A 10,985-nucleotide genomic window follows, 5' to 3' on the forward strand; every position below is an offset into this window, starting at 1 on the left:
AGCCATAGTTAAAAAGTTAATCATGAAAATGTTTAATGTTATGAAAAATATCAAACTAATTTACGGTTATTATTTAAACTATTTAACTTATTTATTTATTATTATTACTTTTACTTTGTATAACTTCCATGAATGTGCATTAAAACAAATTCCGACCAAACAAATTTGCTTCGTTGCTTTTTTTTTTTTTTTGTTAACATTTTTGTTAACATTAGTTGAGAAAACATATAAAAACAATGCCAAGATGTTAAATATGTACACTACCATGTTTACTTACTGTTTTAATGGGTAAGTACGGCAAATTCTTTGACGCATTTATTACGAAGCTGAAAAACTTTCTTTTCTAACTAAACAAAAACGAAACAGATGGTTTCAATTAGTTTTACTTGTTGCGTGAAAGATTAAGAAAAATATTTATTTATGAATGTTACATTTCGAGCTATTTTTGATGTGAAATTTATGTGTTTCTATTTACCCCATTAAAAACTGTAACCTATAGGTGAACAGGAAAAACTGAAATTATCATTCTTTCTATTTAACTGAAAAATTAAATTTTGATGCAAATTGCACTTTGGTGAGCATTTTATATAAATTCAGCGCAAAATCAAACTTTGGTAATATTTTTCGTTTTAATGGTTTTAAGTTAAATTTAGAACATTCAAAGGGTTACACCTGACCTATTGGCCTTGGACTGAGTATTGTTAGTGCCTAACTTCTTAACACTAGCTCACAATCAATTATAAGACTAAAGCAATCCTTAAGGCCATTTTAGTAAAACTACGAGCCATAGTTAAAAAGTTAATCATGAAAATGTTTAATGTTATGAAAAATATCAAACTAATTTACGGTTATTATTTAAACTATTTAACTTATTTATTTATTATTATTACTTTTACTTTGTATAACTTCCATGAATGTGCATTAAAACAAATTCCGACCAAACAAATTTGCTTCGTTGCTTTTTTTTTTTTTTTTTGTTAACATTTTTGTTAACATTAGTTGAGAAAACATATAAAAACAATGCCAAGATGTTAAATATGTACACTACCATGTTTACTTACTGTTTTAATGGGTAAGTACGGCAAATTCTTTGACGCATTTATTACGAAGCTGAAAAACTTTCTTTTCTAACTAAACAAAAACGAAACAGATGGTTTCAATTAGTTTTACTTGTTGCGTGAAAGATTAAGAAAAATATTTATTTATGAATGTTACATTTCGAGCTATTTTTGATGTGAAATTTATGTGTTTCTATTTACCCCATTAAAAACTGTAACCTATAGGTGAACAGGAAAAACTGAAATTATCATTCTTTCTATTTAACTGAAAAATTAAATTTTGATGCAAATTGCACTTTGGTGAGCATTTTATATAAATTCAGCGCAAAATCAAACTTTGGTAATATTTTTCGTTTTAATGGTTTTAAGTTAAATTTAGAACATTCAAAGGGTTACACCTGACCTATTGGCCTTGGACTGAGTATTGTTAGTGCCTAACTTCTTAACACTAGCTCACAATCAATTATAAGACTAAAGCAATCCTTAAGGCCATTTTAGTAAAACTACGAGCCATAGTTAAAAAGTTAATCATGAAAATGTTTAATGTTATGAAAAATATCAAACTAATTTACGGTTATTATTTAAACTATTTAACTTATTTATTTATTATTATTACTTTTACTTTGTATAACTTCCATGAATGTGCATTAAAACAAATTCCGACCAAACAAATTTGCTTCGTTGCTTTTTTTTTTTTTTTTTTGTTAACATTTTTGTTAACATTAGTTGAGAAAACATATAAAAACAATGCCAAGATGTTAAATATGTACACTACCATGTTTACTTACTGTTTTAATGGGTAAGTACGGCAAATTCTTTGACGCATTTATTACGAAGCTGAAAAACTTTCTTTTCTAACTAAACAAAAACGAAACAGATGGTTTCAATTAGTTTTACTTGTTGCGTGAAAGATTAAGAAAAATATTTATTTATGAATGTTACATTTCGAGCTATTTTTGATGTGAAATTTATGTGTTTCTATTTACCCCATTAAAAACTGTAACCTGGAGGTGAACAGGAAAAACTGAAATTATCATTCTTTCTATTTAACTGAAAAATTAAATTTTGATGCAAATTGCACTTTGGTGAGCATTTTATATAAATTCAGCGCAAAATCAAACTTTGGTAATATTTTTCGTTTTAATGGTTTTAAGTTAAATTTAGAACATTCAAAGGGTTACACCTGACCTATTGGCCTTGGACTGAGTATTGTTAGTGCCTAACTTCTTAACACTAGCTCACAATCAATTATAAGACTAAAGCAATCCTTAAGGCTATTTTAGTAAAACTACGAGCCATAGTTAAAAAGTTAATCATGAAAATGTTTAATGTTATGAAAAATATCAAACTAATTTACGGTTATTATTTAAACTATTTAACTTATTTATTTATTATTATTACTTTTACTTTGTATAACTTCCATGAATGTGCATTAAAACAAATTCCGACCAAACAAATTTGCTTCGTTGCTTTTTTTTTTTTGTTAACATTTTTGTTAACATTAGTTGAGAAAACATATAAAAACAATGCCAAGATGTTAAATATGTACACTACCATGTTTACTTACTGTTTTAATGGGTAAGTACGGCAAATTCTTTGACGCATTTATTACGAAGCTGAAAAACTTTCTTTTCTAACTAAAAATATTCTGCCAAGGGGTTCAGTGTTCGTTCGTTTTTGTTAAAGGTGACTTCCATAGAGCATTTATCAGGATGCTATCACAAATTTTCCTAAAGAGTTTAACACCTCTTGCGTTTCAATAATGAATCATGTCAATACCGATTAGTTTATCACAAAACTCAAGAAATTTTAGCAGTGATACTACTCTGCAACTCCACTATGTAATAAACCTGCCTAAAGCTCATTAATTAGAAAACAAAGTTAAGCGTAATTACATTGCTAACAAAGATGGGAGAATGATATGTCTCCCATAATGAATTATGATGAACCAAGCTCAAAGCAGGAATTTGGAGCATTTGACAACCTCTGTTAAAGTTAATCACTTCATAGCGCATGTATATTTACAGAGAGCTATGGATCCTGAAACAGTGAACGTTTATTTAAGCTTGACACAATTGATTATAGAATGCTACATTCAGTTTTATTAATTAAATTTATTTCAATCTCATCAATATCTAAGCCCATTTTGCCTGGTAAATAATCACGTTTGGTCAATCAAATTCATGTTCAGAAACTTAATTATGTGTCATATTTAGTTTAGGAGCATCAAACGCATTCAGTCTCATTTTAGTAGCAGTAGTAAGTAAATTGATTTTATTAAATTCTGTCTAAACTTATTTAACGATAGTTCAGTAATTGATTATTTTTAAAAGAAACGTATTTGGAAACTCCGTTTTTACTGTAATAGTTAAAATTTGACTTTCTTATGCACGTTCATTCAGGACAGTTGCGTCGCTACAGGGGGGTGGGAGGGGCGGTCCTCCCTGGGTATGACCCATCTGGGGTGTGACACCCAAAGTAGAATTGCGATTTTCAAAGAGAACTAAATACTTAAATTCATAAACTTTCCCCCACTATTTTAAATAACTCCGAACCGCTTCAATTCCTAACATTCTTTAGAGTAGACCAAAGATAGTCTAGAATGCTTTTAAGATTATGAATTAGAAATATATACCATACATATTTTCTTTTTCTCCATGTGCTAAACCTTTCTAAATTCTGTTTATTTTTATTCTAAAACCGTTTATTTTGTATTAAATTTTAAGGACAAGTAGAGATGAATAAAAATAATTTTTTGCTACCGGAAATATACTTGGAAAACGTTTAGACTCGGAAGTATATTTCGAAGCATTGAGTAACAGCTAGTTCAGGCAAAGTTTTATGACGTCGTTCGCAATAATTTAATTGCAATTCTCCAGAAATATGTTGCTTCATTCTTTCATTCTTTCTTCATACTGCAAACTTTTTAATTTTTCAATTTTTCACAAGGGGTGCAGTTTGGTCTTTTATAGAACGACAATATATGTAAATTTCTTATACTGAAAAGGTTCACAAAACATCCTCATTTATTTGAGACCACATCGCATACTGCTTTACACCTTACGTTTCTATTTCTATTCAAATATTAAAAGAAAAAAAATGATTTGAATTCTGAAATTTTGAGTTAAAATTATGTTTTTTTGCAATCACGAGTTGCGACAGGAGCCTACTCATTGGTTACTACCCTACTCACTTGTTTATAGAAACGGCTCCTGTCCCCCCAAGCCTGCCCCTTTTCTTGGGCGGTTACGTGGGTATAATTGTGTATGTGTAGGCTTGTGTGTGTGCGTAGACCTTTCTGCATGTACGTTGGCGTGTGCGTAGTGTATGTGCGTAAAGGCGTGTATGTGTATGAGCGTGCGTGTGTGTGTAGGACAAGGACGCCACCGACCAGGAGAAGCGGATTGCTCAGGACCGGAGGAGTCGCGCCTGCAGAGGACGGTGGGGGTTGAAAAAGGAACCAAACGACAAGGACGGTCAAATGAAAACAATTAGCAATCGTGATTACTCAAAAAAAAGAAAGAAATAGGTTGCAAAAATGTTCAAACAATACATAGTTTTAAAACTATTAAAAACGTCTCTAACGTGAAAAACTGTTAATTTTACAAATTCAAGTATGGGAATGTCGGGCAAAGTGAAATAAAGTGAGTAGTATTACCATGCTAATAACTGTATACCTCCCATCCTCTTGTCATGCACAAAATCAACAATCTTTTGATTGGTTTGCATGTTTTATTTTATTTGTAGTTTTGAACTCTTATTTTTTGTGTTATCGTTTAATGTGAATGTTTCTTACATCAACACAACATTTCTTGTCGAGCTTGGAAATTAAACTTATCATATTCAAATAGGAGTTTTTCCGACACCAACTCAAGCATTTGTTCTCGAGTTCGGAAAATGAATTTACTATACAAAGCTTGGTATTTCCAACGCCAACTCAAGCATTTGTTCTTGAGCTTGGAAATTAAACGTATCATATTCAAATAGGATTTTTTTTTTCCAAAAGCAACTCAAGCATTTTTCTCGAGTTCGGAAATTGAACTCACAATACAAAAACTGTGAGTGTTTCCGATACCAACTCGAGAAGTTTTCCTTGAGTTCGAAAATTAAACTTATCATATTCAAATAGGAGTTTTCCGATACCAACTCAAGCATTTTTTCTCGAGTTCGGAAATTGAACTCCCCATACAAAAACTTGTGAGTGTTTCCGACATCGACTCAGGAATTTTTCCTCGAGTTCGGAAATTAAACTCATTATATTCAACCGGAGGAGTATTTCCAACATCGACTCGAGCATTTGTTCTCGAGCTTGGAAATTAAACTTTTCATATTCAAATAGAACTTTTCGATATTAACTCAAGCATTTTTTCTTGAGTTTGGAAAATGAACTTACCATACAAAAACTTATGAGTGTTTCCGACACCAACTCGAGAATGTTTCCTCAAGTTCGGAACTGAAAACTCATCATATTCAACTGTAGGAGTCTTTCCAACATTGACTCAAGCATTTGTTGATGAGTTTGGAAAATACATTAACCGTTTAAAAACTTTTAATGAGTAGTTTCCAACACCAACTTTGGATTTTTTTTTTCTCGAGTTCAGAAGTTAATTTCGTAATATTCAAATGTGAGTTTTTCTGAATCTAACTCATGCATTTCTTTTCGAGTTTTAGAAATTAAACTAAGTTCAACGGATTTTTTACTAATTGCAGTTGTTGGCATGGTAATACTAATTACAAATTAGAAATTCGGTGTTCTTCAAGCGTTTTAAGAGTAGGGATTTTGATCTAGCTATTCTCCATATTACTTAATATTCAATATTAAGGTGCAAACTCATGCTACAATAATAAACTTGAAATATAAGAGCTTTAAAACACTTTACCATATTCAGGAGTTGTTCTGTCTTTATCTTCCGCGTTCTTCATCTCGCTCTTTATTCCTTTAAATAGATACAACATTTGCATATCATATTAATAAGCTTGAAATATAAGAAATGTAAATATTTTACCGCCGCCAGAAATTACTCCGTCTTGATTTTTATTGATCTTCAACCATCTTTTCCAGGGACAGCTTTGTCTTGATCTTCCGCACTCTTCCTCTGTCTTCGGTTGATTTGGCAGCCTGGAGAACACTAAACAAGTGAGGTGATTTTAAAACTACAACTCACAAGTTCAGTGTTCTTCAGGCCTCTTGAGAAGAGGTCTGCTCTTTATTTCTTTAAATACATAAACTTGAAATATAATGTACATAGAATATTATTAATAAACAAAACAGAATATCATGTATTACAAAACAATCAAATTTAAGCATTTTCAACATGTAAATATAACATATAACGCATAATGTATTATGAAAACATTATATTATTAATAATCAAAAATGCATTGATCTCAAGTAGACATAACAACATTTTCAACAATACAGATTCTTTTTCAATAAATGAATTTAATTTATTTATAAACACTATTAATATACTCTTATAATCACAAACCTTATCTCTTACTTAATATAAAAATACGATTTGTCAATTAACCAACAAAAAAGGTTTCTAAAATATATTTTGTAAAATATTACAAATCTTAAAAATTATTATTTTTCAATCAAATAGTGTCCATATGCTAATGATGTAATACCATCATCATTCAAGTATTTTTTATCATAATATGCAGATAAAGTAGTTTTGTTTTGGGTAACTGTTGTCAGTTCATGCTTTTTTGAAATAATGAGTGCTTGTTTGTGCTTCAAACTCGATTCAGATTCTAAAACTTCTTTATACGTATTCATCGTAAAATTCTGAAGAGTTGATTTTTTTACACCTTTGCCAGTTTTTTTACATGTTTCACCAAAGGAGAAAGCATACATCTTAGGTTTCAGTCCTATAAACTCCTTAATAGGTTTTATTGTTTCACTTTTCAGATATCCCAATTTACCTTTATTTTTTAAATTATGTAAAATATGACCAGGTGGGAAATTACTACAGTCCATTATATCAGAAAATGAGTCTCTTAAGTCAAGGAATGCAGATTCTGAGAAAATCTGTAGGTAAAGAGAATCCGTGTCACAATAAAGTAAGTGACAATCGCTGCCATACTTTTCTTTAAAATGTGAATAAAAAAGCCGGTATAATCTTAATTTTGATAATTCCAAAACAGAAAAGGCCGCATAAACTGGTTTATCAAGAATGATGTTAGCTTTTTTCATTTTGAAAGTAGTAAAATTATCGTTAATCGGTTCAAAGTAGTCCAATAAAGGACTCGCCATATAAGTTGTGCAGTCTTTTTCCGTCAGAGCACCTTTTACTGAGATTTTCTTACGTTGGTTTAGCATTAGGCGACCAAAAAAACTATTATTCATTTTTTTAAAAAATGATTTTGTAAATTCATCTGTAGCTGCGGTCCGTTTTTTGTTATTAAAATCTATGTAACTCTTTAACCATCTTTGTTGCTTAAAAGCCAATATTTTATGAATTTTAGTAACCACTACACCTTGTTCAACATAATATTTCAGATTTAAATAATGAGTAATGTAATTTTTTTTTGGATAAAGGTTTGGAGTTAGTTTTCTACTAGGTAATGTACGTCGTAAATTAAATTTATCGCATAATTTTTTAGAATAAGGAGAAAGCATTTCATATTCAATTTTTAAGTGTTCTACAGCCAATGGGAGATCACTTGTTCGATTATGAATTGATTTCGGAATTAGTAAATCAGCTTCAAGTATAAAGCCAACATTTGAGTTTACATCATAGTCAAAAATATTAAAGTTTAGAACTTCATCATTTGTAAGCCATGAAAAATGACCTATTGGCAAAGGGAGGCTCATCGCATAACCATATAGGTTATTAGCGTCAAGTGCGAGGATATAATTCTGACGTTCATATGGGTTATACGTTTCGGGTATGTATGGATTGTTTGCAGTTGCATATCTCGTTCCTAGAAAACTAATCCCTCCTCTCATTTGAGACTCGAACCATATGTATTCGTTTACATCACTCAATAATTGTAACTCTACTTTTGTCAATTTAAGACCGGCATTCCATGTTAATTCTGACATAGTCAGAAAAAACACGGGGTCTAACTGATAGTACTTCATCGCGGTGCGACGTAGGGAATTGAAACATTCTGAAAGCATAATTGTGTCAACATTTTGGTATAACTCTAAGTAGTCTGCAAGATTCTTACATTCAAATGTTTTAAAAACTAATTTAGCGTGTTTATATTCACTTTCACTAATAGGAGAGTTTGTGAGAACGTTAAAAAAAGCTTCTTTCGGTGGTAAATTAGTTTCTTTTAATTTTGCAAATTCATCAACGTAAGAGTAAGGAAAAACTCCTTTCCTTTTTAGTAAATGACGATTTTTCTCATTCTTATAAAAACTGTTGAAAATTTTGAATTTGTGATTCGATGATTTCAGATTGTTAACTAAAGTATCCAATGATGCATCTAAAAATTGAAACGAATCTAAAAATTTCAACGCATCTAATGAAAACATAGTAAATTTTTCCATATTTACCGGTATAATATTAATTGCTCTTATAACATCAGGTGTTAAATTTTTCAAAATTAAATGAGAATCATAGTTTCTAGAATTGTGAATTATTACAGGTATAAAATATGTAGCTCTGTAATTAAGATTACAGGATTGATGTGCTAAACCTCTAATGTATCCCATACCCCAATGACAATGATCCCGAACTCTTATTTCATTACTTAGAAACTTTTTTTTACAAATGTGACATTTATCAGGATCATAACTGCTGTTAATATTTTCTATCATTCCTGCTGTTTGATGCATTTTCTTCAAAAGTTTTTTAGAAATTTCATTTAAAGTGTTCAGAAACTCTTTTATAACATTCTCCCCGGAAAAATATTCATGAAAAATAATATTATCGTCTACATCGGTTACTATTATAGAATAACTAATTGCTTCATGTCTTTCTGTCACTGATGTGTAGCTCTGTGAGGGACATGGTAAAACTGTGGATACTTTTCGAGTTAAGGACTCAAAGTCTGCGTATATACAAAAAGGGTGATAAAGCATTTTGGAAAGGTTTGTAAATTTTAAGATTGTGTTGGGCTTAGGAAGAGTAACTTTTTGCGCTTTGATGTCTTGACACAAAATATGATGCGAGTTCAGTGTACTTTGTCGAGAAAAGCCGCATAAACACTTTTTACAGAAGAAATGTATTCCATTTTTTTTATTCATAAGCCTATTAAAATTTTTAATAAGAAAAAAATGTTTCTGATAGAAAAGTAAATCAATTTCCCGATAAGCCTTTGGCTGTGTACTCGTATAAAGTGGAAATATTTCGTTTTCTTCCCAAGCAAAGATGTTAATTCTTAAATTATTTTTCTTTTCAAATAATCCTACTTTTGAAATTTCCATTGGAAACACAAATCCGCTAAGTTTTAATCTCCTAATATATTTTTTGTATTTGAATGACAGATTTGCATTTTGTTTTACCGGGTATAGTTTTGCGAGAATGCTGTACACAAAACATAAGTTATCATTGCATTTAATGTTTAACACAGACTTTTTGTTTTTTAACTTAGTCGGAAGACGAGAATTTTGGCAACCACCCCTTTCAACATGATAACTGCCTATGTGAAGATCTAATGCAGTTATATTTTTTATTACCCATCCACTTCCGTTCCGTAAAAAAATTTCTATACTTTCAAATATTTTTTTAAATGCTAAGTCTATTGCATTATAAATTTGATATCGAGATAAAATGCGCTCTGGATAACTGCGAAAATAAAATACATTGGTCAATTCTTCGTCATCAATTGTTTTACTAAATATAACAATCATGCAAATGATTAATCTGATCCTTAAAACGGTATTTGTATCAAGGATATTATGTATGTGAAGTCTTGCGTCTGTATACAGAATATATGGATCTACATATGATACAGATGCACGTAAAGCTCTTGCATAACCTCTAAATGCTGATATACGTTCCCTAAAAATCATCATTGTCGTTTTTAAATTGTACCCCCCTTGTTACATTGATATTATTCGTTACGAGCTACTAGATATTTAAAATATGCTACAAGTTATTCAAACACATGATAATCAAACATGTTTTAAAACGAAGTACTGAAATAATCTGGACGACAAACTACTGATATTATTTTCTACAAGCTCCAAAATATTTAAACTATTCTACAATTTACTTAAACACACAGTAATACTAACATACTTTAAAACTAAATGCTAAACAATACAGAAGACAATTTACTAAGGCTAAACTATAGTTATTCACAGTCTTTGATGTAATTCAACATTAGAACGCACGCTTTTTCCAACGTTTCTAGCTGCGCAATGGGTATATTAAATCGATTCTTGATCTCGGAGGATCCTTCAGCACATCTGCTGAGCCCTATATAGAATGAACCTCTATACTCCTTTACTTCCATCATTATTCCTTTTCCACAGTTGATAGTGTACGGTGGAATTTTTTTTCCATCTGCATCACTTGATAAATCAACGTCATAACGGGGTTTTGTTGTTTTAACTTTTTTAACTGGTTTAATTATTGGATCTTCTTCGTCATTATCTGGAAAGTCATACATCCTTTTTCTGACTGGGATAAAGAAAATTTAAGTTTAACTTTAAATTATTCTTTTTTTCTGCAACGCTTCAGGAAAACTAAAATTTAAAAAAGCTCTTACCGTTCGACATGGTGCAGAAGTTTTGCTCGTCACTGCTGGGATTTCACAGATTCTTACAGGGATGTTTCAGTTTTCCTCCACGAGGCTCTTTCTGTATTCTGATTACGTTTGCCACACTGCTATACGTTTTTATAGATTTGTGAACAATAAGCTTACTGCTTACATTCCCCTTTGTCAATTGTTTTCCTTATTTAGAACCGAAAACTGTCTCTTTGTTTGACACAAATAATTATGTTTCCTCTTAAGGTTGTAAAA

The 10,985-nt window shown here is 30.6% G+C and overlaps 1 protein-coding gene across 1 annotated transcript; it reads right to left on the reverse strand.

Moving 5' to 3' along the window:
• Window positions 1-6,645: 6,645 nt before the first annotated feature.
• LOC129233892 (uncharacterized) lies at window positions 6,646-10,740 on the reverse strand. Its single transcript, XM_054867820.1, has 4 exons — window positions 10,731-10,740; window positions 10,322-10,642; window positions 7,711-9,065; window positions 6,646-7,092 (listed from the first exon to the last, which is right to left on the reverse strand). The coding sequence occupies exons 1-4, from the start codon at window positions 10,738-10,740 to the stop codon at window positions 6,646-6,648; spliced, it is 2,133 nt and encodes a 710-aa protein (XP_054723795.1).
• Between the last annotated feature and the right edge of the window lie 245 nt (window positions 10,741-10,985).

Source organism: Uloborus diversus, unplaced genomic scaffold (genome assembly GCF_026930045.1).
Source record: "Uloborus diversus isolate 005 unplaced genomic scaffold, Udiv.v.3.1 scaffold_783, whole genome shotgun sequence".
Lineage (NCBI taxonomy): Eukaryota > Metazoa > Arthropoda > Arachnida > Araneae > Uloboridae > Uloborus > Uloborus diversus.